This window comes from Pelodiscus sinensis, chromosome 3 (genome assembly GCF_052426305.1).
Source record: "Pelodiscus sinensis isolate ZL-2025 chromosome 3, ASM5242630v1, whole genome shotgun sequence".
Taxonomy (NCBI): Eukaryota; Metazoa; Chordata; order Testudines; family Trionychidae; genus Pelodiscus; species Pelodiscus sinensis.
Window position 1 is genome coordinate 200,639,060 of NC_143054.1, and position 26,185 is coordinate 200,665,244.

General features: G+C 55.2%; 1 protein-coding gene across 8 annotated transcripts in view; it reads left to right on the plus strand.

The window, feature by feature from the left end:
* Positions 1-26,185, plus strand: part of ANAPC1 (anaphase promoting complex subunit 1) — a 71,281-nt gene that overhangs the window by 12,788 nt on the left and 32,308 nt on the right. For 6 of the 8 annotated variants that reach the window (XR_016349302.1, XR_016349303.1, XR_016349304.1 and 3 more), the window contains exons 8-25: positions 1,974-2,152; positions 2,614-2,834; positions 4,902-5,111; positions 7,358-7,453; positions 7,948-8,038; positions 8,168-8,233; positions 9,146-9,283; positions 12,700-12,840; positions 13,286-13,346; positions 14,256-14,443; positions 15,341-15,415; positions 17,011-17,276; positions 19,551-19,642; positions 20,795-20,943; positions 22,212-22,290; positions 22,402-22,438; positions 22,526-22,596; positions 22,731-22,909. Coding sequence is in view for 5 of the 8 variants with exons in the window: in XM_089777586.1 (XP_089633712.1) it covers positions 1,974-2,152; positions 2,614-2,834; positions 4,902-5,111; positions 7,358-7,453; positions 7,948-8,038; positions 8,168-8,233; positions 9,146-9,283; positions 12,700-12,840; positions 13,286-13,346; positions 14,256-14,443; positions 15,341-15,415; positions 17,011-17,276; positions 19,551-19,642; positions 20,795-20,943; positions 22,212-22,290; positions 22,402-22,438; positions 22,526-22,596; positions 22,731-22,909 (2,339 nt within the window). In the remaining 3 variants the exon portion in view is untranslated. The remainder of the gene's footprint in view (positions 1-1,973; positions 2,153-2,613; positions 2,835-4,901; positions 5,112-7,357; positions 7,454-7,947; positions 8,039-8,167; positions 8,234-9,145; positions 9,284-12,699; positions 12,841-13,285; positions 13,347-14,255; positions 14,444-15,340; positions 15,416-17,010; positions 17,277-19,550; positions 19,643-20,794; positions 20,944-22,211; positions 22,291-22,401; positions 22,439-22,525; positions 22,597-22,730; positions 22,910-26,185) is intronic. The other 2 variants (XM_089777588.1, XM_075925887.2) reach the window with 2 other exon arrangements.

The window sequence follows — 26,185 nt, forward strand, 5'->3', positions numbered from 1 at the left end:
GCCACGTTAGTAGAATGAGTTAGGATTTCATGTATGCAGTGTCACTGTAGCCATGTTAGTAGAATGAGTTAGGATTTCATGTATGCAGTGTCACTGTAGCCATGTTAGTAGAATGAGTTAGGATTTCATGTCACTTGGGACTTACCGATATGAACGCTTAGCTTGTGGCAGGCTGGCATATAAATCTAGCCCACGCTAGCCTGCCACGTGCCGACTGTCCACAGCGCCTCTGCCGTTCTGCAGTCAAAGATGCCCTGCGTGCATTGCTGTAGAGTTCCAGCCTGGCGTGCTGCACAGTAAGTGGACGTGTAGACAAACTCCATCGTTGACGTCGTGGCGCCAGGATCTCAGAGTTCTCCGAAACGACCTCCGGGGGGAGGGGGAGGGGCGCCAACCAGGGATTCGGCAAAGGGGAGAAAGTTGCTGTATTTCCTGGGTACATTTGTAGCCTCGGTGCTGCTAAGCTGTGGTGATTGCCCAGCGGGTTACGGGGTCAGGAGTCGTGATCTTCACGTTGCAGCCGACTCCCCGCCCGAGCTGAACCCTTCCCGGCGCTTGAGCCAAGTGGCAGCTCTCGTTACAGTGCAGCGCTGCTCACTGTCCCAAGGCCGATCGTTCTAAGTGCTCTGAGAGCCTCACACTCCCTTGGGTTGCCTCTCCTGGAGGTGTGGGCTGGGGCATCAGGTGCCCTCAGTCTTGCACTGGCCCCTGTGGCCAGCTGCAGCCTCAGGCTAGCCCCCCACCTCAGGGGCAAGCTGTGTGCCAGGAAGGCCACTCCTCAGTGTGGTGCAAGGAGGGGACCCAGGCCCGCCCATTGCTGGGTCCCAGTCCAGGGACCCTCTGGCGGCAGCCTTGTCCTGCCCTCCACTACTCCCCTTTACTGCCTCCCGTTCCCTGCGCCACTTCCCCTGGGACCCCTGCTCCCTCCTGGCCCGTGCGTCAAGGCCGCAGCCTGGCATGTCTCAGGCTGGAGCCTCCCTTGCTCTAGCTCCCGTGAGCCTGCTCCCGCTAAGGTGCTTCTCTGGGCACCAGTCCTGTACCTTCCCTGGTCAGAACCCAGCTGCCCTCTGCTCTGCCCAGCAGCTTCTTATAAGCAGGGCTGCCCTAGCAAGCTGCCCCCGATTGGCTCCTTCTAAGAGCCCTTTCCTCATTGGCTGAGGCTCTGTTCTGGCTCCCTGCAGCCTGCTTTAACCCCTTGCCTGCCAAAGTGAGGCAACCGCCCTGCTACAAGCAGGATGTGTCTCACACAAAGGGAGGGGCCGGAGTGAAACTCCAGCACTGGGTAGGGTTAGGAGCCTCATGCAGCTATAGCAATGGGCCTTTCCGCTGTAGATCTCCGCGCCCTCTACAAAGGAGGTCAGCAGCATTATCCCCGTTCGACAAATGGGAAACCTCAGGAAGAGAGGGGATATACCCATGGTCCCCCAGCAACCCACCAACACAGCTGGGAAGGGATGAATAGATCCCAAGGCCAAGAGGACCATTGTCGCCATTTGGTCTGACCTCCTGCATGGCGCAGGCCAGAGACCTGCCCCAGAGCCGTTTCTAGGGCAGAGCTTTTAGGAAAACGTCCAGTGTCGATGTACAGCTCGCCGGTGTTGGAGCACGCAGCCTGCCCTTGCTAGTGCTGTTCCGATGTCCAGCTGTTACATGGTGACAAATGGATGCCTGATTTCCAATCTGTGTCTGTCTAGCCTCAACTTCCAGCCTTTGCACTGGGTTAGATTGTGCTCCCGGCTAGATAGAACCTGGTGTCCTGCGTCCCGGGCAGCGACGTAGTTGTTTGGTCATGCTGCCGCTCAGTTGCACAACTTTGAAACTGCTCGGAGGCAGCAAACTGGCCTTTCCTGACACACACTCCCCGGGAGCGTGGGGCTGTATGCGGAAAGCACCAAAGGTGCAAAGAAATGGCCATGAAACGGTCGCTTAGTGTAACTAACGACGCTGTTACAGAAACTGTCCTTCTGATTTAGATGGGCTTACCCTGAGCACTGCTTCTCTAGCAGGTGTGTTTGGCTCAGCCAGAGTACAGTATGTGGCTGATTACACACTGCGCATCGTGTTCCTCAACGAGGAGCCTTCCATCGTGATGACGTACGACACCGTTCAGAGTTTGCACGCTGTCTGGGCCCTTCGCCGAGTGAAACCAGAGGTAAGAAAGAACTGCTGCCTTAAAAGTGGAGGTTCTCTGTGTGTGCATGTGGATGTGAGAGAGGAAGTGGAGGTTTTCTCTCAGAGAGAGAGAGAGAGAAAATAAATAAGTGTAGTATCTACAATCCAGCCCATGTAATGGTAGCATTAAACTGATCAAAACAGTGGCTGTTCCGGGGCAGCTCCTCTTTCAGGAGTCCTAGGGGAAAGGCAAGTTCATTCCCCACCATTCTGTGGGGCCCTTGCATGAAAGCTACTTCCCTGATGGCTTAACGGAAATGACCGTGTCCCTGGAGAACGTTAGCCTCTTCAGAGTCTGCTATGGTATTACCGACAGGACCAACAGGGTTGAGAAGTCTTGCAGGAAATGAGTGTGTGGCACATCTAACGTGAGGGCTGAGTCAGTGACCCCAGGAAACTCGGGCTGCTTTGATCCCGTACAGCTTCTCTCGTCTCTTCCAGGAGCAGAACACAGTCCTCAAGTTCCCTGAGCAGGTGGGGACACCGCAGCACGTGGCCGCCAGCAGCTCTTTGACAGCCCATCTCAGGAGTCTCTCGAAAGGAGACTCCCCCATGCCGTCCCCTTTCCAGAATTATTCCTCTATGCATAGCCAGAGCAGGTCGGTGTCGTCACCCAGCGTGCATTCCCGCTCCCCTTCCATATCCAACATGGCGGCTCTGAGGTGGGTGCTAAATGAGTTGTGTGAAACTAATAGCGTAAAAGATGAGCACTTCTAATGCAGAGATGTCCCCCGGAATGGTGGCTGAAGCAGAAAAGGACATACGAATGTTTAACAGATCTGGCACATAAATATGCTGGCTACAAAAGTGCCATGCAAACACCCACTCTCACTTTTGGGTGATATTGTAAATAAGAAGCAGGCAGAATTATTTCCCATAAATGTAAACTGGCGTGCTTGTCTTTAGCGAATGGCTGAACAAGAAGTAGGACTGAGTGGACTTATAGGCTCTCAGGTTCTACATTGTTTTGTGTGTGAGTGCTGTTATGTAAACAAATACATTTCTACATTTGTAAGTTGCACTTTCACGATGAAAGAGTTTGTCCTACCGTATTTGTATGCAGTGACATGAAAGGTATTATTTCTTTTTTACAGTGCAAATATTTGTAATCAGACATTAAGTGAGCACTGTACACTTTTTCTGTGTTTGTAATGGAAATCAATATATTTGAGAGCGTTAGAAAAACATCCAAAATATTTAATACATTTCAATTGGTATTTTATTGTTTGACAGTGGGATTAATTGCGATTTAATTATTTTAGTTCATGTGAGTTAGCTGCAATGAATTGACAGCACTAACAAAAAGACACATTTCAAAATTCAGATAGTTAGAATATTATTCTTTGGGGATTATCTCCTGCAGCTAGATTGCTGGTGGTATTTGCACTGTGGTGGAAATGTGGTATATTTCTCCTCTTCTTGCCTTTCAAAGGGCCACTAGAGAGCAGCCCATTCTATTAATAAAACAAGCCAAAAACTCTGTCTGGTAGAGGCTGACCAGCCCTGCAGACTCTGTCGGTGCTCTCTGAGTCAAGCTGGCTTCTTTCCATTATGTGCATCATTGCCAATAAGAAGTGCTCTGCCGATTGCATTTGGCCCTTCGTTACAAATCACTTTTCTTCAACGGGCTCTACAAATATAACTGATTGGAGTCAAGTAAATAACTCGGTTGGGCTGAAAAAAGGAGTCCAATGCGACTCGCTCTGAGCTGTGTTGGCTCTACAGGGTTTTTAGGAGTAAGAAGCAGCAAAGCCGTATTTTTTTGCCACTAAGTCAGCAGATCTGTCGCCTGTAGATAGCTGAATACGAAGGTGCCTTTTAAACACAGTTGCTTTTTGAGAGCAGAACTGCATTGTGAAGGTGTAGCCACAGCTACAATTGCAGCCTTCTCCTTTAGTCCAAATACCTGTGAGCACGAAGCTTGCCTGTTGCCCTCCCGCTGTCGCAGCTCAGCTCGGCGCCCTTCCTTAGTCCCATGGGGTGGAATTTGCTTCCCCAAAATCACTGGGCCATTTCTCTCCCTCTTTTGTAAGTGCCTCGACTTTCCGTCTCTAGCTTCCCTGCAGTCTGGTTTTGAATCTGCCTCGTGTGGATTTCCTTTCCTTCCCCTGACTGAGTTGTGTACACGTTGAGTTTAGGCTGCCTTCTTAAAACCAGTTGTGTGGTACTTCAGTATCTAGCATGGTTCTCTCTGGGCCCTGGTGCTGCTATTTCAGGAACAGAATGCTGCACGTAGATCATTCCGTCCTCTCCCTGCCTGCAAATGGCCTTCAGTAGCCAGTCTGCGGCAAAACCTCAGCCCCTGCGCACTTCATTGTCTTGCTCCTAGGACGCCCTTTGGAGGCCCCCGAGAGCTTTATTTCCTTCAGGAATCAGCGGTTTGTACTTTCCATCAGTCCTGGCTCAAGACAGAGCTTGTCGCCTAAACAGGACATCGGGAATGCCCTGGCTGGCTGGGACTAGCTTTCCGCAGAACAGGATTGGGCATTGTGGAGTGTGGGGGAGTTATTTTTGATTTTTCCCCTTCTCTTTCTCCCCTCCTCCTGAAGCCTCCGCCAGACGTATTTAGCCAACTGTGCGGAGGGCTGGCGTGTCTCTGTGAGCACGGGCTGGTGAATTAGCAGCGCTGAGAGCCCGGTGCTAGTGTCCGCTCCCTGCTGCCCTGGGAGAAGAGGGTTCTGCTGTCCACGTCTCAGCTTGTCCGTAACGGCCCCTGCCTTTCTTTGCAGCCGTTCCCATTCTCCTGCCTTGGGGGTGCACTCTTTCTCCGGAGGGCAGAGATTCACCTTCTCCAGTAACACCCAGTCGCCACGGAGGCACAGCGTTAGCCACTCTCCAGCCAGCGCTTCCAGCGAGTCCTTCCTCGCTCCAGAAACGGAGCCCATTGTTCCAGAGCTCTGCATAGACCATCTGTGGACAGAAACCGCCATGACCATGAGGTTTGGAAGCTTGTGTTTGGGTTACAGAGACCTGGGTTTCCACTAGCAAAGACTAGAAGTGAAGTTGCCCCCAGTACAAACTCTTTGCAAGCCATTGCCTCTTAGAACAAAAGTACTGCAGGAGACCCAGTATTGCTGGGTAAGTTTTTCAAAACTGCCTAAGGCCAGGTCTACACTAGACCTGGCAGCAACTCCAGCTACATAGAATACGTAGCTGGAGTCGGCTTGGCGGCATCCCCTCAGCAGGAGGTCAGTGAGAGCAAACACTCTCGCCATCTTCCTGTGGCAAGATCAAGAGCACAGGACACCAGCTGGGGTGCGCTCTGAGTTTGATTTAGTGAGTCTTAACTAGACTCGCTAAATTGAACTCCGGAAGATCGATCGTGGCAGCAGCAGTCTTCCTTTTAGTGTAGAAAAGGCCTAAGTCCCTCTGTCAAAAATGACATAGGAGACTAAGGCTCAGTGAAAGTCTGGCTCCAAAGGATTTGTATGCTGGCCGGTGTGGGCTAACTTGGGCTAAGGGATTCTTTACCTGCAGTGTAGCTGTTCCGATCCGGGTATTGCCTACCACGGTAACACATACCTCAAGTGCCCAGCTCACTTTTGAAATGGGACTTGGGCACATCTGATCCGTTCAGTAGCTTGTAGCTGTCGACACTGGCTGGTTGTTACCGTGGGTTTCATGAGCAAAGCAGGGTTGAGTCTGATCGCGACTTGGCTGCGAGACCTTCGAGTGGCCGTGTGCTGTGGAGTGGGGGGGGCTGTCCGCAGGGTAACACCACATCCGGACTGGCTTCTGGGCAGTGGAGCAGGCATGCCTGTTGCCTGCCTGAGGCACGGAGGCCTAGTTTCAAATCCCTGCTGCTGCCAACTGTGCCAAAGGCGAAGGGGCGGCGTGTGCAGTAGCCCTCCCCAGGGGCCGTCATGTTGTGTTGGTACCGGCCCATAACTGAAGTCTCTTGGCACCTTTCTATGATTTCGCTGTCTCTGGTGTTGGCAGCACCTCTCCGACCCGTCTGTGATTCAGTTCGCCGGTTGCTTTTCTCCTAGCTCGTTACTGAGGGTGCCAAATTAACTGAAAGCACAGGGGTGTCACAGCTGGCATTGAGCGCTGCTGCCTGTGTGCTTGGCGGACTGTCGGGGGAGCTGCCCAGAGGGGAGCTACTCCTGATGCTGGAATCTTTGCAGCCAGGATGAGCCCAGGGCTGGAACCTTCTGCAAGAGGGGAGCATGTGGGTCTACAGGGCTGGTGCAGCCCTACTGCAAGAGGGGCAGGACAGGGCCGCTCCGGCTTTAGCATGTCTAGCACCACCGGGGTGGGGGGTGGGCGGGAGGGGATTACATTCCTTGCAGGGATTACATTCCCTGTGGTGGCTGGGAGCTTGCTCCATCCCATGGGACTCAGCGTTTGCTAGGATACGGTGGCTGCAGCGCTCCCCTTCGCATAGGCGCCAATTGACATGAAAGCTGGCCCGACCGGGCAGCTCCCTCCCTCCCTCGTCAGCACGGTGCTTTGTTGTTGTCGTGCAAACGTCCCGCAGCCAGCTCGACTCCAAAGCGAATGGAGCTCGTGAGATCACGACACACGTTCTCGTGCATTCGGTGATTGAATCGGTGCCACTAGCTTCAAGGAGGACGCTGCAGGACCCAAAGGGAGACCCCCTAACTAGAGCCGTACAGGTTCAACCCCTCTAGTCCGGCACTCTCTGGTGCAGAAACATCCATAGTCCGGCAGGATTTGAGTGAGTCCACTTAGCATGGGTGCAGCCAGGTTTCCTGTGGTCCCACGAAGTTTGTTTACAGCCCCCAGGCCTGGCTCTCGGTGTCCTGTGCGGTTAGTTAGCTCTAACTTACCCCAGCCCAGGAAGCAGTGGAAGCGTTGGTCATGCTGCTGGACAATATTGACCTCCCGTGGTTTGGAAAGTTCTCTGGTTCAGAACGGGTCAGGTCCCGAGGTTGCCTGTAGTTGGAATTAGGCAGAAAAGGAGGCTAAAATCTGACACATGGGTTGGCCTGTAAAACCTGGGCACTGAGTGTCCAAAACTAGGGAGCAGGCAGGTTGGGATCCAGGCATGTTACTGTCTAGAATAGGGCCACGCCCGGTGCGGGGCTCTCTCTGCTCATCCTATGCGCTGGTTGGCTGTTTCCCGCAGCTTGCTGTGCTTAATATTCTCTTCAGGAACACGTCCGCTGACCCTGAAGCCAAAGCGCTGGTCTGATCCCTGCCCCTGTTTCATTATTGACAGAGAGAAGAATTCCCAGGCCTCCAAAGTATTTATTACCACCGACCTTTGTGGGCAGAAGTTCTTGTGCTTTTTAGTGGAATCCCAGCTGCAGCTGCGGTAAGCACGTGTGGGGTTTTCTGGGTAGTTTGAATTGCTGAATAGATCTTAGAGCTGTATAAATAACTAGCGAGAGGCGGGCTTGTGTGGACACGCTCCAGAGCTAGTGAAATCTTTTACCTTAACCTGATGCATGTGTGCAGCTAGAGCAGACGCAAGTTTGGACAAGAAAATAAAAAATTATATATTTCCAGTGGCCTGCTTGCTTTTCCCACGCTGTCACTTTATAAGCATTCTGGGTACTTTAACATAGATTATTATTTTGAATGACTTAATTATCAGCGTTAAAACCAGCATTCCTCATGTTAGAGATTCTGTAAACCAGGTTATAGCGTGTTAAAAGAGGGAAGGATACCGCAGTGAAAATGGTTAGTTCCCATACAGACGTCGTGTTTTAATATCCTCTCCCTCTTCCATAATACCATGTAGGAGAGAGTTTCTGATCTATAATGTTTTTGATTGAATCTTTTTTTTTTCCTCTCCATAATATTTAGCTGTGTAAAGTTTCAAGAAAGTAACGATAAGTCACAGTTGATCTTTGGGTCTGTAACTAATATACAGGCAAAAGATGCAGCCCCAGTGGAGGTAAGAGAGTGTGTGTGTGTGTGTGTGTGTGTGAAGTAGAGAACCTTGCTGTCCTTGGTCACTTTCCATGGCTGAATGTAGTGTTCACTCCAATACAAGAAGTTTTAACTCCCTCTCTGATCTTTGTAGAGCATTGACACGCTGCTGGTTCTGGAAGGCAATGGAAACTTAGTGCTGTACACTGGAGTGGTTCGGGTACGTGCCATCATACAATCGAGTGAAAACCCTTAGTAGCCGAAGTCGAATACACTTGACACTCCCTATGTCACAGTGGGGCTCTTGTAACTTCCGTTACCAGTGTCCTGCCAAGTCTGTTTGCTGTGTAGTAAGCTGCTTCAGCACTAACTGTGTCAGGCCGTCTCAGGAGACCTCTGTCATGAGCTTCCTAGGGAGGTGGGCAGGCCCTGGGATGGTATCCCACGGATCGCAGGCGTTGCTCTCCGATTGGCCGCAGGCTCTGTTGGGATTTTGCTCTCGAACCATTGGCACCTCAGAAGAGTTTGAAAAGTGTTTGCCCTGAAGATAATGTTGCTTTATGTGCGGTTTTCATGTTCGGCTTTTTAGTTAAGAACAAAGAGAATCCTACAAATGTGCGAAATCAGCGGAAGTTCTCCCAAGCAAGAAGCTTTCCGTCTTTCTCGTGAGGTGTCTCTGGGTTTGACATGGCAGCACTTGTTGCTTTGCAGAAGTCAGCTGTACATGCTTTTTATATTTTTACAGGTAGAATAGGGTGGGCTATTTTAAGTTACGTAGAAAGACACACTGTGCTTTTTGCTTTATTTGGAAACTGTGTAACCCAGATTTCTGTAGATACTTTTATACGGTTGAAAAGTCGACTTTTAAAATTGACACTGCTATAGCTTTACATTGATGCTACAAGCGTGTGGAAACACACAGAAGTAGGATTGGCAAATACTGTGAGGCGTCAAAGCTTGGGAAAAAAGAGTTAAAATGCGACGGCTTTTCTCTCATCTCTTGATGTTTGAATTCAGCCATTTTTCTTACCCTTGTTCTTTGATTATTAATAATCGCTGCTCCCATTGACCTGACTGCATGCCCGCTAGGGCAGTTTGCATGTTCAAACTAACCATTCCTTTCCATAAAAAGGTCGGGAAGGTTTTCATTCCTGGGCTGCCCGCCCCGTCGCTGACAATGTCGAACCAAATGCCTCGGCCCAGCACCCCTCTGGACAGCCTGAGCACTCCTTCCAAGCCTTTGAGCAAGTACCTGGGGCCCTTGGAGGAGGTGAGAGAAGCAAAGGGTTGTCTTGAAAAAGGCTGTCGTGTTTTCTCACAAACCATGATGCTGCTGGACTAGGCCCTGGTGCACATTTTTGGGTGTTGCTCATTCCCTGCCCTGTGCCGTGAAGCAGGCTCCCCCGGGGAAAGTGCAGTTCTGCTTGAGTAACCGCTGCCCCGTTTTGCCCCCAGCGCTCTGTCGGCGTGGGTCTGACCGCGCCGCGCCCCGACCGACAGATCCCTGCCAGCAGAACGCTGGAGCGGAGACAGGGCCACAGCTGGGGCAGGAGGGTCGACCGTGGCCGCTGCTGGGACGTGGACAGAGATTGAGCCTGTGGTTGTGTTTTCCCCCTTAACTCCCCAGCTCACACGCCACTGACCCCCCTCTTCCCTCCCCACAGCAGCAACACACAAAAGCCCCCTACCGCACCGCCCGGCCCAGCGAGCATGGGCAGGGCCTGGGCTTCCTGCCTGTGGAGACGAGGGGAGAAGCCACTGGGCTGCCCAGAGAAGATCTCTGCTCTGCTGAGCTTCTGACAGCTCCTCACAGGGACTTCTTGCTACTCAGCTTCTCCCCTTCCCTTTCCTACAGCTCAGAGCCCCTGTGCTCTCTGCCCCGGGCGCTGCCAGGCCTCCCTCCGGGACGGGCTCCCCCACTGAGATGGCTCCTCTGCCCCATTGGGCATGTGCCTGACAGTCTGTCAGAACGGAGGGGCACGTTGTGCGGGAGGGGCACAGGAGACGGGGGGAGGGGCACGTTGTGCGGGAGGGGCACAGGAGACTGGGAGGGGCACAGGAGACGGGGAGAGGGACACGTTGTGCGGGAGGGGCACAGGAGACGGGGGGAGGGGCACAGGAGACGGGGGGAGGGGCACAGGAGACGGGGGGAGGGGCACAGGAGACGAGGGGAGGGGCACGTCTCTGGGCTGCCAGCCAGTGGAAACGCGCGTCTCCCTGCCGAGCGTAACGCTGCCTGCGATCCAGGGGCAGGAGAGCCCCCCCCCCGGAAGCAGGGTGCAAACCCCGACGCAGCTGGGGTCTGTACGCCGCTGTCTCCACCCAGATAGCAGACAGGCCCCTCTCACCGCACCAGCCTCAGCATGGAGGCCCAGGCCGGCCCTGGGGTGCGCCACTCGAATTCCTCACCCGGTGAGCTCCCCGGACGTTAGCTCAGCGGTTCCAGCCTTCTTCATACCGGGACTGGCAAACCCATTCACACATCTCTGGGGGGCTATTCGCATATTTGCATGCTCATTGTGCAAATAATGAATATTCAAATACGCAAATACAATGTTACTGGTCTGCCAAAAGTTTGTGAATGGGTTTGCTGGTGTGTGGCACAAAAAGCCCCTCAGCTCCTCGCCTCTCCACAGCCCCCCAGTGCCAGCCGCTGACCGCAGGGTCTCCTAGTGCCAGCCCCCTGCCCAAGTGCCGCAGTGCCAGCCTCCTCTTCCCAGAGCCCCACTGCACCCAATCCCCCGGGTTCCCCCCGTGCCATCCCCTAGTTATTAGCCCTGTCCCAGTGCCAGCCCTGCCCCCCCAGAGTCCTCCAGCACTAGCCCCGCCCCCCTCACCTAGCCCTGCTGCTGCCACCAGCTGAGCGCAGAGCGCTTCTCTGCACGGCAGGAAGCCTGCATGGAGCCTGCACCGTGCCGGGCCCCTGCCGAGCGCCGTGGCAGCCGGGCTGTGCACAGTGCTTGACCCCAGCTGAGCGCTGCAGCTGCCCATCGCGTGGCCCGGCCATGGTGAGGCTGCCTCAGCATACCCGGTTGCCCCGGGCCACTCACCTTGCTGCTGCGTGGGGAACCCCACCGGGGAGGCTTATTAGCTGCTGGGGGCGTGGCCTGGCAGGCAGTGGTCCGCAGACGGGTGGCTGGGAACCGCTGGGTTAGGTGGTCCTTTATGCCAAGGATCACGGCTGTATTTAGGTTACTCCCAATCTCAGAGGACCAGTTCCCAAGCCCCAGCTCAGTTGCAGTGTAGATCCACATCAAAGTCAGTGCTTGTAGCCGGATCTACAGTAAGCTCCATCAAGATTTATTACATAGGAAACAGATTGTAGAGCGTTATGTACGAGGTAGAGCGAGATACACAAATGAATTAACATCTGGAGCGCAATCAGCAAGCTCTGTCTGTTCTTTAGCCAGGCTAAGCAGCTGGGGATCTCTTGCTTGTGCTTAGAAATACATTTCCCGGCAGAGTCCAGGGTGCATGGGGATAGTTTCTTTTGCTCGTTGAATCCCCTTTCTTCCACGTGCTCTCAGCTGCAGACTCCACTGAGGGGCGTGTCCGTGTATGTGACTCTTGGTCTGGTGTGCGGGTGGAGAGCAGAACAACAGATTTCTTTTTCCCTCTTTAACATCCCTCAGTAGTCCAGCTGTGGATGACTCTGTCCTGTTGGGAAGGGCGTAACCCCGTCTTTTGAAGATCAGCCCTTCACACTCATTGATGTCTCTCTCCTGTCCAGTGCAGTGGTTCCCAACCTTTTCGAGCATATGGACCCCTTTTCAATCTATTAAAATTTCACAGACCCCTCTCACTGGGGGAGAAAAAAAAGCGAAAGTAAGGAAAGAAAAAGAAAAGTAAGGATCCGGCCCATTGTCGTGAGCCAGTCTTATTTTTAAACTTTCCATTGACCCCCTGCAGTACCATCACAGACCACCAGGGGTCCTCAGACCACAGGTTGGGAACCACTGGTCTAGAGATTTACGGTCATGGAGGCTCAGGGTACAGCCGCTCAGATTACCCTACACAATGGGATACACACGGTAGAGGTGAGATTGATGCCAGCAGCAACTTGCTAGCATTCAATAAAAACTTAACACTAAACATATTTGTAGAATTCTAATACAGGTTGAACCTTTCCGCTCCGGCACTCTCCGGTCCGGCAACATCCACGGTCCGGCGTCAGTCGAGGGAGCCAAACGTCCACTTCTTATGGGGGTGGCCAAGCTTCCCGTGGTCCCATAAAGTCTGTTTTCAGACACCAGACTCGGCTCTCCATGTTCTGGGCTGTGATTGGGCTCCAATTTACCCCTCCGTGTCTTCTAAGAACCCAGTGAGCAGTGGAAGTGTTGGTCATGCGGCTAGACAATACTGACCTCCTGTGGTCTGGCAAATTCTTCGGTTCAGCTCCGGTCAGGTCCCGAGGGTGCGGGGCTAGTGAGGTTCAACCTGCACTGGTTTTACCACTTCTCACATACAGGAGCCAGACTGATTGCAGTGTGTCACGGCTGATTGTGTTGGTCGTGGCTTGGGCACGAGATGGTACCTGGTCTCCCGGCATCACACTTACTCATTAGTGTCTTCCTGGAATCCCTAACATTGAAGAATGAGGATTGATTTCAGAATATCCTGCGCCCAGGCCTGTTCACCCACCCACCCCCGATTTCAGCTTTGACCGGTCGCTTTGTCCCTTGGCAGGGGGTGCTGCTGTCTCCGGTTCCAGAGCTGAGGGATTCTTCCAAACTTCATGATTCCACGTACATCGAGGATTGTACTTTCCAGCAGCTCGGAACTTTCATTCACTCTGTGCGAGACCCTGTTCACAACAGAGTAACTCTGGTAGGTTTTTTCCGAGGATTGTTTCTGAACAATGATCTAGACGGTACTTGGTCCTGCCGGGAGGGCGGGGGACTGGACTCGATGACCTCTCGAGGTCCCTTCTCGTTGTAGGAGTCTATTAAATGGGCCAAACCAAGTATAATCAGCCCTCGTCCCTCCTGTGTGGCACGCTCTCCGAAGCGTTTCTACCTCGCAGCCAGACGCTGCACTTCCCTATGCTACGGGCACTCCCTTACCCTAGAGCGTGTCTTCTTTCTGAAAACTACCTCTTACCACTTACAGGAATTTGAGCACCTTTAAGCCAACGGCTCTCCCCCACACCTCGCAAGTCTCAAACTTAGCAAACAGCTCAGTGGTGTATAAAACATACTCTAGAGGCGGGGCGTGATCTTGCTTTTTCCAGAAATGCCCCTCGGAATTTGACTTCAGGTTTTTTTTTTTACAGGAACTCAGCAATAGCTCGATGGTTAGGATTACCGTGCCTGAAATCGCCACCTCGGAGCTAGGTAAGGGACAGGATCCAGTGCATAAAACACAACTGCACTCTTCATTCTACCGCTCTGCAGTGCGGCGATCGGGCCATGATGATGTGGCACCTAATGTTGTACGTTTGGGTGCGTCTACACTGCACTGTTATTTCGAGATAACAATGTGAGCGTCTCCACAGCCATTCTGTTCTTTTGAAATAATTTCGAAATACTGGACGGCTTATTCCGAAATCTGTAAACCTCATTCTACGAGGAATAACACCTCTTCCGAAATAGCTCTTTTGAGCTGCTCCACTGCTGCTATTTGGAAATAGCCTCTCCTCAGGGCTGTTCTAAGGTATTCCTCCCCAGTGCCTCCTGGGGTGCTAAATCGAGATAGCGCCTCTACATTAGGGAAGCCGGCCTCAGACTCATAGTGTAGACGTGCTATTTCGAAATAAGCCGTTTTGGAATGGTTTCTTTTGAAATCGCCGTGCAGCGTAGACGTACCCTTTATGTGATCAGCGACAGACTTGCTGGCTTATAGCTAGCTATGCTCTGTAGGTTCAGTGATGCATAACCAATAGTATTCCCTGGGAACGGGAACAAACTGGCCTACAAAAGTGTGTGCGCTGTTATTTAAGGAGTAAGATCGTGAGAAATTTGGTCTCTTAACACGGCTTTAGGAATGAACGAAAAAGGATGACATTTCCAGTTTTCTGAAGCTGAACAGAGGCTGCAAAGCCAGTTTTCCTTTGGCTTGCAATGACACATGGGAATTTCCAGGCCAGTAGATGGGGGGAACTGTCTAGAGTTCCTTTAGACAGAGGGCCAAAAGTAGAGCTCGAACATGGGTTTACAGCCGTAGTCGTGGAGTCATGGGCTTGGCGCCATTGCATGAGCGTGGATGGGACCAACTAGTCTAACGTTTTTCACCGCCCCCAACAGTGAAAAGGTGCTTACAAGGAATTAAGTCTATCCTGCCCAAAGAGGTAGCCGTGCAGATGCTTGTCAAGTGGTACAATGCCTACAATGCCCCTGGAGGACCAAGTTACCACTCCGAGTGGAGTTTATTTGTCACCTGCCTCATGAATATGATGGGTTACAATACGGACCGCTTGGCGTGGACACGTAATGTAAGTACACTCGCCACGTCCTGGTTTGTTTTCTGGACGTCGTATTAATACTAGCTCATTGTTTGCCTAATTCATCATTTCACAGCATCCAAGATGTCTATCCAAATACAGTCAGTTCACAGCAGCATGCCTGAGCCGGTTTTAAATATAGCATCTCTGAGTTACGCTGGCCGCTTTTCCAAATGTATCTTTTTGGTAAATAGATGCACATTCTTACTCGACTCAGTGTGCCTGCGCCGTTTATTAAGTGCCCATCACCATAATATCTGGGCCGCATAGAAACAACCGTCCAAGGATGATATGTTCCCTTTCACCTCTGAGCCCCCTGCTCTTGAAGCGGGATCATTCTCAGCTGTGAGCAGTTAACGTTCATGCTGCTTTGATAGAACACACAGGGACACTTTATAGGTCCGTTCTCCAAGTGGACGCGTGTATCTTTAAGAACCGGCTCTGCAGTGTGGAAACTTGCAATACTATGGAGCCGTCGCTCGGTTTTCTGTGTCAGCGACATGCCAGAACATTCATTTGCTAGTAGATTCACAGAAAGCAAACTCCAGGGTGGCACACTGCTGAAACAAAGTCCATTGAAATGCATTTGCAGTGTTAGCCCAGCACAAATATTAGCATTTCTTTTCCCCCAAAAACCCACTAAATATTAGCAAGCCTGAATGTGAAATTCACAAACCAAATGCACTTGTGGCTTCTATACACAGATAATTGGTTTCCCTTCTTTGTTGAACCTGATTTTTAAAGTAATGGAAGCAATTTTTAACGCTGTGCCAAACCTCCCAAAACGTTGGTGCACACGTTATATTTCACTTTTCATTCTTGTTGCTGATTCATGGATGTAACGTCAAGGTTTCACAATAGCTAATTTTGCATCTTTACTTCTTGCAGCTTGATTTTGAAGGCTCCCTTTCCCCTGTCATTGCTCCCAAGAAGGCTCGACCTTCGGAGGCAGGATCAGATGAAGTAAGAGATGGAGCCAGCCTTTGCTAAAAATCAAAGCAGGTTACTCACTGAGTGAAAGATCCCACATTTAAAATGTAGGCAGATCAGAGGAAGCAAGCTGACTACTTTCAACTGGGTTTGCGTGGGGCTGTCGGTCCTTGTGGGATGCACCGTCATCTGCTGTCTGTGCCCTGTCTTCACAGTGTGCCCCTGACTGTGGTGAATCTTCTCATCTGTACCAATATATAAATAGCACAGGTTGACCCTCTCTAGTCCGGCTCTGTCTGGTCCTGCAACCTCCATGGTCCAGCAGGGTTTGAGTGAGCCGGATGTCCACTTGTCATGGGCGTGGCCAAGTTCCCTGTGGTCTCATAAAGTTTGTTTACAGCCACCAGTCCTGGCTCTCAGTGTTCGGGGCTGTGATTTGGCTCTAATTTACCCCTCTGTGTCTTCTGAGAGCCCAGCAAGCAGTGGAAGTGTTGGTCATGCTGCTAGATAATACTGACCTCCTGTGGTCTGGCAAACTCTCTAGTTCAGCACTGGCCAGGTCCGGAGGGTGCCGGACTAGAGAGGTTCAACCTGTACTTCATGTTCGAGGCTGGCGAGAGGCTGTTCTCAGTGGGGCAGGTGGCAGAACAAGGAGCAATGGGATCAAGTTGCAGTGGGGGAGGTCTTGGTTGGATATTAGGAAAAACTCTTTCCCTAGGGAGGTGAGAGAGCGCTGGGCCGGGTTCCCTAGGGAGGGGCGGAATCTCCATCCCTGGAGGTTTTCAAGTCCCGGCTTGACCAAGCCCTGGCTGGGCTGATTGAGTTGGGGTTGGTCCTGCCTTGGGCAGGGGCTGGACTCACTGACCTCCTGAGGTCTGCAGCCCTGGGGTTCTAGGATTCCATGACATTGATTTGTACTTCGCTCCAGCAGCAAAGCTCAACTGTTCCTCCCAAGAGCTTCCCCCGGCGCTCTGCCCCGTTAGCCTGTCCCGTCCCTGCCCGTGCTGTACATTGGAACAGGCCAGCAGTACACAATTCTGCAGCTCGTTCCCGGCACAGACTGGGGGGGGGGGTTCCTGCTCCCGGTTCCTGCGGGGAGAGAAGCAGAAGTTCTATCCGGCCTAACGCCTCAGCTGCCTTATTGCTGTTTGATCCTCACGCGAGGCGTCCCGGGCCTCTTCCAGCGGGGAAGGAAAACGTGCTAAGGAGCATCCAGGCCCCAATCCTGTCGTTTGTTCTGTGCACTTGGACAACGCCCTACTGCGGGATGTGACAGTGGAGTCGCCTAACCGATAATCAGAAGCGTCTAGGTTAATGCTCTAGACTACACGCACTCCCCGTCCCCAGGGTCCCTGGGCAGTGGATGATCGAGCCAGCGAGCTGTTAGTACCTTTTGTAATAAATAGCCAAGGCGGCCGGCTGCAGGGCCCCGAGATCCCAGCGTGCGGGATCCTTTCTCCAAGTAGCTTAGAGAGCTAATGACGGGCCCGTTCGCTAGAGGTCAGGTCGCTTCAGCCCTTGTAAATTGCTCTTTTTATACCCCCCACGTCACTGAATGAAATAAATCTCTGTGCAGGGCTCTGAGCGAGGGGGCGTATTTAGGGAGTGTCTCTCTTGGTGTGCCCTAGGACTGGGACTACCTGCTTCACTCGGACTACCACCGAAACCTCGAGTCCCACCCTCTGGCCCGAGCTTTGCGACTGGACCCGGTGGACACTTCGTTTCCCAAAGACGACTTTCCCCCCAGCCTCACCTTGGATTCCTCAACCCTCCTCTTCACCCACATCCCGGCTGTTTTCTACGTGCTTCATCTCACCTACGAGGAGCTGAAACTGAATAGCCTGATGGGGGAAGGCACCCGGGCCCTGGTGGTCCTGCTGGTTCAGCTGGCAAGGTACCGCCAGCAGGTCACGCCGCCCCAGGCCGCACCGCGCCTCTACGGCAGGGACTGAGCGCCTCCCCTCCCCCCCGGTGACTCGGGCTGGTTCCCAGGGTGGGGCCGTCCAGCCTGAGCTTCCAGCCCCGGCGCCTTGACCGCTTTGTCTGCTCACTGGAAGCGCCCGTTGGGAAACGATCGTTTCCCTTGTCCCAGCACGGAGCCTGACTCCCCCCTCCCAGAGCCTGACCTCCCACACCCCCTCCCGCCCCCTCCCAGAGCCCTTCCCCCTCCTGCACTCCTCCCGCCCAGAGCACGACCTTCACACCCTCTCCCAGAGCCTGACTCTCTCCTGTACCCAACCCCCTGTCATTGCTCCTCCTCCCGCCCCCTCCCAGAGCCCTTCCCCCTTCCCCCTCCCGCCCCCTCCCAGAGCCCTTCCCCCTCCCGCCCCCAAACCCCCTCCCAGAGCGCGGCCCCCTCCTGCACTCCTCCCGCCCAGAGCACGACCTTCACACCCTCTCCCAGAGCCTGACCTCCCACACCCCCTCCCGCACCCTCCCAGAGCCCTTCCCCCTCCCGCCCCCAAGCCCCCTCCCCCGGCCCCCTCCTGCACTCCTCCCGCCCAGAGCACGACCTTCACACCCTCTCCCAGAGCCTGACCTCCCACACCCCCTCCCGCACCCTCCCAGAGCCCTTCCCCCTCCCGCCCCCAAGCCCCCTCCCAGAGCCCGGCCCCCTCCTGCACTCCTCCCGCCCAGAGCACGACCTTCACACCCTCTCCCAGAGCCTGACCTCCCACACCCCCTCCCGCCCCCTCCCAGAGCCCTTCCCCCTCCCGCCCCCAAGCCCCCTCCCAGAGCCCGGCCCCCTCCTGCACTCCTCCCGCCCAGAGCACGACCTTCACACCCTCTCCCAGAGCCTGACTCCCCCCTCCCAGAGCCTGACCTCCCACACCCCCTCCCGCCCCCTCCCAGAGCCCTTCCCCCTCCCGCCCCCAAGCCCCCTCCCAGAGCGCGGCCCCCTCCTGCACTCCTCCCGCCCAGAGCACGACCTTCACACCCTCTCCCAGAGCCTGACTCTCTCCTGTACCCAACCCCCTTCTGCCCCCCTCCCAGAGCCCTTCCCCCTCCCGCCCCCAAACCCCCTCCCAGAGCCCGGCCCCCTCCTGCACTCCTCCCGCCCAGAGCACGACCTTCACACCCTCTCCCAGAGCCTGACTCTCTCCTGTACCCAACCCCCTGTCATTGCTCCTCCTCCCGCCCCCTCCCAGAGCCCTTCCCCCTCCCGCCCCCAAGCCCCCTCCCAGAGCCCGGCCCCCTCCTGCACTCCTCCCGCCCAGAGCACGACCTTCACACCCTCTCCCAGAGCCTGACTCCCCCCTCCCAGAGCCTGACCTCCCACACCCCCTCCCGCCCCCTCCCAGAGCCCTTCCCCCTCCCGCCCCCAAGCCCCCTCCCAGAGCGCGGCCCCCTCCTGCACTCCTCCCGCCCAGAGCACGACCTTCACACCCTCTCCCAGAGCCTGACTCTCTCCTGTACCCAACCCCCTGTCATTGCTCCTCCTCCCGCCCCCTCCCAGAGCCCTTCCCCCTCCCGCCCCCAAGCCCCCTCCCAGAGCCCGGCCCCCTCCTGCACTCCTCCCGCCCAGAGCACGACCTTCACACCCTCTCCCAGAGCCTGACTCCCCCCTCCCAGAGCCTGACCTCCCACACCCCCTCCCGCCCCCTCCCAGAGCCCTTCCCCCTCCCGCCCCCAAGCCCCCTCCCAGAGCGCGGCCCCCTCCTGCACTCCTCCCGCCCAGAGCACGACCTTCACACCCTCTCCCAGAGCCTGACTCTCTCCTGTACCCAACCCCCTTCTGCCCCCCTCCCAGAGCCCGACCCCCTCCCGCCCCCAAACCCCCTCCCAGAGCCCGGCCCCCTCCTGCACTCCTCCCGCCCAGAGCACGACCTTCACACCCTCTCCCAGAGCCTGACTCTCTCCTGTACCCAACCCCCTGTCATTGCTCCTCCTCCCAGAGCCCGACCCCCTCCCGCCCAGTGCCAGGCAGACCCTGTCTGTGCGGGGGCGGCCCATCGACTGCTCTGCCCTGGGCCTGGGTGTGCTGTCGTCAGTCTGTGGGCACTGACTCCCGCGGCCCACAGCCTGACCTCACAAGCTGGCGTGGGGAGGGGAGAGAGAGCCTGGGCGCCGGGTCGGTAGGAAAAGCCCCAGCCTAGGCCGTCCGCCCGCGCCCGGCGGCAGCTCGCCCCTCGCGGCCCAGGCAACGGCTGCTCTGTCTCGCCCGTAGGGACTTGCAGCTCGACGCCTACGTGGATTATTACTCCCGGGAGTATCCCGCGCTGGCACAGAGCCCCCGGCAGACGTGCCTCATCGACCACGGTGAGTTCCCGGCCAGCGCGGCGCAGTCGCGGGGCGCTCGATCCGCCAGTCGAGTGGTTGGCGGAATTCCCGTCGGCTGCTCGATGGGTCGATAAGGGGGAAACTGCAGAGCCGCGGTGGGGCTGGCGCCCGGTCCCGCAAGCTAACCCCGCTGCGGCTCTGCCTTTTACGTGGATCAAGAGCCACCCACAGGTAAAAGGCAGAAGGCGCAGTGGGGGGGTCAGGTGCGAGCTGGGAATCAGAGCTGGGCAGAGCGACGGGAGCGGGACACGATGGCAAGGTCAGGCCAAGCGGTCTGATGGCCTTGTCCCTTGTTTGCTCCCTGCCGGGAGTTGCTGGCCCAGCCCGTCTGTTCCGGGTTTGTGCCGGACACAGCGTGGCAGCCAGTTGAAATTCGAACCGTTTGAGGGCTGCTGGTGTCGGCCCAGTGCCCACGCGAACGCTGTCGCAGCCGACACCGGCACCTTGGGGGCTCGCAGAGACTCAGAGACTTGGGACCCAGTGACCCGCTCATCCTTAGAAATTGTCCTTTCAGGGACAGGCTGAGGGGTGTTGGCTGGGAGGGCGGAGGAGCCCGTTCTGCGCCTGTTCTCTGGCTCCAGGCCTACAATCCGTTGAGCTGGCAACGCGCCCCTCCTGGAAACAATATTTTGTTGGGGGGTTTTAAATCAGGGGCACTTCTGGCTGCCCAACCTCGCCCCCCAGCTGGTGAGACGGCCCTTTCGCAAGAGAAGCTGCTGACTGGCTGAGAAGGGGCTTTTGAACCGTCTAGCCGGCGTTGGCAAAGAGGAAAGGCGGGGGAAGCCCAGTGGGGTTGTCCTCTCTTAGCAAAGCGAGTCCTAGAAGCTGCTTGCAGGACGGTGCTTCTCCAGCTCCGCTGTGTGAGAAACCGTCCCATGCCCTGGGGTCTTGGACTGCAGAGAGGACGTGGTTTTTCGAAAGGCTTATCCTTGAAGTGTGGAACGTCCTGAGCAGACCCCGGAGCGTACAGAAGCAGAGTGGTCGGGGGGAATGTTTAGCCCCTCTCGCCCGCTTGCTGAAGAACTAGCAGCAGAGCGCGGTGGCCTTTGGCCTGTGCTTTCGGGCTGGCGTCACCGCCCCGGTGTCTTTGTTTCTCGTGTGCCCCGTGTGACGCCTGCTCGTCTGATTAAGCCCAAACAGGGTTCATGCACCATCCCTCGTTTTTTTCTGCGGAGCCTCCCAGCATCTTTCAGTGGCTGAGCTCCTGCTTGAAGGGGGAAGGAGCCCTGCCGTACCCGTACCTCCCCGGGGTCTGCGAGAGGAGCAAGCTGGTGGTGCTGGTAGGTACCCGCCTGGCCGCAGGCCTTGCACGGCAGATCAGGAGGGAGGTGTCGATGCTGCAAGCGCTTGCCTGCCCATGCTGGGCTCCGGGTTTGTGTGACTGGTGTGCTTGACTGCGGGGGGGTGTCCTTGTTTGGAAGGGCAGTACGGGATAATGCCCTGGGACGTGATGTGGGAAGGTGAGGCAGCTGCACCAAGGGCGCCCAGCAGGCGCGGCCAGCCCAGCACCAAGAGCTCTCGGCCTGCAAGCCCCCTTGCTTCCAGTAAACCCCGTCTGCATAAGCCCCTGGCTGCCTGCTGGCCCCTCACATCCAGTCAGTGCCTAGCTCTGGCTTCCCGTCTGCCTCCCCAGGCTCTCTGCCCCACCAGCAGCATGTGCAGAGCCTCTGGGTGGACTCGGGTTTTCGGCTGGCCAGGCGCTCTCGATGAAAACCAGACTCTTTTGGGAGGGAAGGTTGCCTCTTGCGAGGCTGCAGCGTCTGGCAGTGGAGGCGGCTACTGGAGGAGAGCAGGTCCCTGGCTAGCCAGGGCGAAACGCCAGGAGGGTCTTGTTAACTGAGGAATAACTGTGTTCAGCGTGTTGGCAAAGTGGCCAGTGACTGACCTGCTGGGGGAGGGGGTGAGGGGTTGCAGGAGCTAGAAGGCTGGTGTTTGAAATGTGAGAGGTGCAGGGCAAAAATTCCAAAGGGGAGCATTTCCGATAAGCGTTTCTTTGAAAACACACCCTGGAAGATCCAGCTGTCTTTGTAAGAGATGCTTTGCCAGACGTGGAGGTTAAAACCTGCCATTAATGTGTAAAACTGAGAGTGTTGAGTCCTCCAAGGCTCTGTCTACACTACACGGCTCTTAGCAACACAGCGGGGTCGCTACAGCCGGGTCCTGAGAAGTCAGGCAGTGTAGCTGCTTTGGCATCTCTTTTGCCGACAGAATTCTTCCCTCCCAACTAACAGCATTAGCTTTGTGGCAGGAAAGTTCTCCTGCCAGCAAAGAGCTGTTGTCGGCATTACTTTTGTCTTTCATAAGGGAGTGTGTGTCATGTGACACCTCTCAGCAACAACGTTTCTGTCGTTCAGTTGCCAGTGTAGACGTAGCGCCAGGGAAAATTTCGGTGCCCTCTCAATTGAGGAGTTGCTACTCGTCTTCATAAGGAGCTGAGGTTCTGCGTGCCGTCATTAGCAGTGTATTTCTCGCTGCTGGCTTCCACGGACAGTGATTGGTCTGGTCCTTGGCAACGTGTTCAATAATGTCGTTTCTTTCCCGCACACAGAGTGTCGCGCTGTACGTGCTGGGTGATGAGAGCGCCGTTTCGGACGAAGCCTCGCATTATTTGTTCAGGATAACTCCAGGTACATGGGCTGGAAGAGGCTGTCGGGTGGCCTGGGTATTGGCCTGTAGACACCAGTTCCCATTGTTCCTACAGTCACCTGGCAACGAGACAACTTGTTTTTCTGTTTCAGGGCAACGAAAACAGCCAACAGAACAAGATGACGATCGGTAACTCGAACATTGATGAATTCTGCACTTGCGCTGTGATACTGCTGTTTCTGAGTCACAAGGGTCTGCTTTCCCGTTTTTTTGTAGGTATAGTTTCAGACAAAGCACGTCTGTTTCCAGCCTTGCGGAAAAGCTGGTTGTCTGGATGACTAGTGTAGGTAAGAAAAGCTTTTACCATTTTGCACGCTGACAGTAACCCCATGTCACAGTCTGATGTTTGACAGTCACTTTGGCCAGTTTCAGGATGATGCCTTTTTAAAAACCCTTATAAGGTTGTTCCTCTCATTTTAAGGTTTCACCTTAAGAGATCTGGAGTCTCTCCCCTTTGGGGTCGCGCTTCCTATCAGAGATGCCATATATCACTGCCGAGAGCAGCCTGCCTCTGATTGGCCGGAAGCTGTCTGTCTCTTGATTGGGCGTCAAGATCTTTCCAAACAGGCATGCGAAGGGAACCTGGCAAAGGGCAAATCTGTGAGTATCGACATAATGGGGGACTTCCGAAAGACAGATATCAGTATCACCCTGCCTGCTCCGCATGCTTTCTAAATGCTTAGAAAGTTGGGCTAGTCTCTTTTGACTTCCGAGCTGGCCAAAACCGCTCGTTTTGTGTAGGAGAGATGGTATATAGGACTCTAGATTGGTGAGCCCGGGCGGCGTGTGGTTTACAAACAGTCAGTGTTTTTACCAGAAAATTCTACCGGCACCAGACAGCGTGGGAGTGTGTTTAAATATGTAGATTAAATCGAGTGTAAACCAGATGGGTTTCAATCCTCCCTTAAGTACAAATCTCAGCGGAGTTTTACCTACGGAGTGACTAGAATTTCCTCTGTCACTGCTGCTGCGTTGCAAAGCTGTGACTTTCTCAGGTCCCAAGTCTCCGTGCTCTGCCCTCGGCGTGTGGCAGCGAAACAGTTACACGAGAGCACAGGAAGCCAGGTATTTCCTTCTCTGACTCTTTTGGCTTGACATGAGCGCACTCTTCCTGTTCATTGTGGGAAATCTGACACGCTTTCAGAAGCACGCTGGATGTTTTTCTACATGTTTTTCTTCTTTCGCCCTTAAGGGTTTTTCTGTTCTGTAAACCCTAGAGCGTGCCTTAAAAAAAAAAGTCATCTGAAAGCTGGAGTCACCAGGGCCTCTCAGGTTGACTGTCCATGGGTGCCTTCTTTCGGGGCCTTTGTACCAAGACGAAATATTGCTTGCTAGCTTGAGAGCATGCCAGGTGCGGCCTGGGAGTTGGATCTGGCCTGCCTGACACTTGGATCCGGCCCATGGGCTGCAGCTGGCTGCTTTCTATTTCTAGCCTGCTGCCTGTGCCACCGATTTTTCCAGGCGGTGGCTCTGGCAGCAGGATCCTTGTTCAGTGGCTCACGGTTCCCACTCGCGGCTCTACCCCGGCAGGTGCTGGAGCCACGAGCCCTTTAAATAACCACATCAACCCAGGCGGCTGGCAGGCAGCGCGGTAGCGGCGGGGCCGGGAGCCGCGAGGAGCCCTTTGTTGTGTTTTCAATTCAAAGCCTCTCTCCCCAGACAACTCCGGGGGGAGGCTAGTCCCCAGCCCCGCCCCTTCCGGGGGTGTCGCCAGCCCAGGACCACACACTAGAACGAAGGGGTCCCCGTGCCCAGCCCTGACGTCGAGAGTGTGCATTGCGCTGAGACGCCACGGAGAGCGAGCGCTCGCTCCTCTCTGCGCGCCCGGCAAAGGCCCTTCCCCACCAGCTGTTTAGTGCCCGCTAAGAAGCAGCTTTGCCTTTACCCAGCTGCCTCACAGCAGCGCCCGTGTGTGTGACACAACTCCGAGGTTTTCTTCTGAATGAAAAGGAGCAATTCACAAGCCTCCCGTACTGGGCCACCATTCATTAAAGACTCATTTTACCTCTCCCCGGCGACCTCTTCACCCCAGTGAGATTTGTGGCAGCTGCCTCGTGTCCCTGGGCTTGGGAGGCGTTGTCCTAAACGTTACCTTAAAAGGAGAAAGGGCTCTACCCAAGCCAGATTGCTTCTCCTCTTTCAGAGGGGCAGGGTGGAGTTTCCTCTTTCAAAGGAGGCACTGGCGAGTGGGGTGGTGCTATCAGGTCTGAACTTAGTGAAATCAGTTTGTTTTTCGTTCATCGCCGGTATGTTTACTGGTACCAGCATGTGCTGGGAACTGTGATGGTTAACGATCCTTTCTGATATTGGATCATACAAACTTTTAGGCAGCTCGGGGCGGGAGCCGCAGCCCATTAGATCAGGGCTACTCAACTTTGGAAGCCCCGGGGGCCACAGTGATACAGCCCATGCCGAGGACCGCCACTGAAATGTGGTTGTGTATATATATGCAAATAGCTTCTTTTGCACTGACGGGCATGAATACAATGATGAAGGCAAGACGACACGACACGCAGGCCCCATTCAAGTCAGCTCTGTTGCTGCTAATACAATGCCCAGAGGGCTCAGGGTAGGGCGGGGGTTTGGGGTACAGGCGGTGTAAGGGAGTTTGGATCCAGAGGGCTCAGGGTAGGGCAGGGGTTTGGGGTGCAGGAGGGGTTCAGGGTACAGGCGGTGTAAGGGAGTTTGGATCCAGAGGGCTCAGGGTAGGGCAGGGGTTTGGCGTGCAGGAGGGGTTCAGGGTACAGGCGGTGTAAGGGAGTTTGGATCCAGAGGGCTCAGGGTAGGGCAGGAGTTTGGGGTGCAGGAGGGGTTCAGGGTACAGGCGGTGTAAGGGAGTTTGGATCCAGAGGGCTCAGGGTAGGGCGGGGGTTTGGGGTGCAAGAGGGGTTCAGGGTACAGGCGGTGTAAGGGAGTTTGGATCCAGAGGGCTCAGGGTAGGACAGGGGTTTGGGGTACAGGCGGTGTAAGGGAGTTTGGGTCCAGAGGGCTCAGGGTAGGACAGGGGTTTGGGGTACAGGTGGTGTAAGGGAGTTTGGGTCCAGAGGGCTCAGGGTAGGACAGGGGTTTGGGGTACAGGCGGTGTAAGGGAGTTTGGATCCAGAGGGCTCAGGGTAGGGCAGGGGTTTGGGGTGCAGGAGGGGTTCAGGGTACAGGCGGTGTAAGGGAGTTTGGATCCAGAGGGCTCAGGGTAGGGCAGGAGTTTGGGGTGCAGGAGGGGTTCTGGGTATAGGCGGTGTAAGGGAGTTTGGATCCAGAGGGCTCAGGGTAGGACAGGGGTTTGGGGTACAGGCGGTGTAAGGGAGTTTGGGTCCAGAGGGCTCAGGGTAGGACAGGGGTTTGGGGTACAGGTGGTGTAAGGGAGTTTGGGTCCAGAGGGCTCAGGGTAGGACAGGGGTTTGGGGTACAGGCGGTGTAAGGGAGTTTGGATCCAGAGGGCTCAGGGTAGGACAGGGGTTTGGGGTACAGGCGGTGTAAGGGAGTTTGGGTCCAGAGGGCTCAGGGTAGGACAGGGGTTTGGGGTACAGGTGGTGTAAGGGAGTTTGGGTCCAGAGGGCTCAGGGTAGGACAGGGGTTTGGGGTACAGGCGGTGTAAGGGAGTTTGGGTCCAGAGGGCTCAGGGTAGGGCGGGGGTTTGGAGTGCAGGAGGGGTTCAGGGTACAGGCGGTGTAAGGGAGTTTGGATCCAGAGGGCTCAGGGTAGGGCAGGAGTTTGGGGTGCAGGAGGGGTTCAGGGTACAGGCGGTGTAAGGGAGTTTGGGTCCAGAGGGCTCAGGGTAGGGCGGGGGTTTGGGGTGCAGGAGGGGTTCAGGGTACAGGCGGTGTAAGGGAGTTTGGGTCCAGAGGGCTCAGGGTAGGGCAGGGGTTTGGGGTGCAG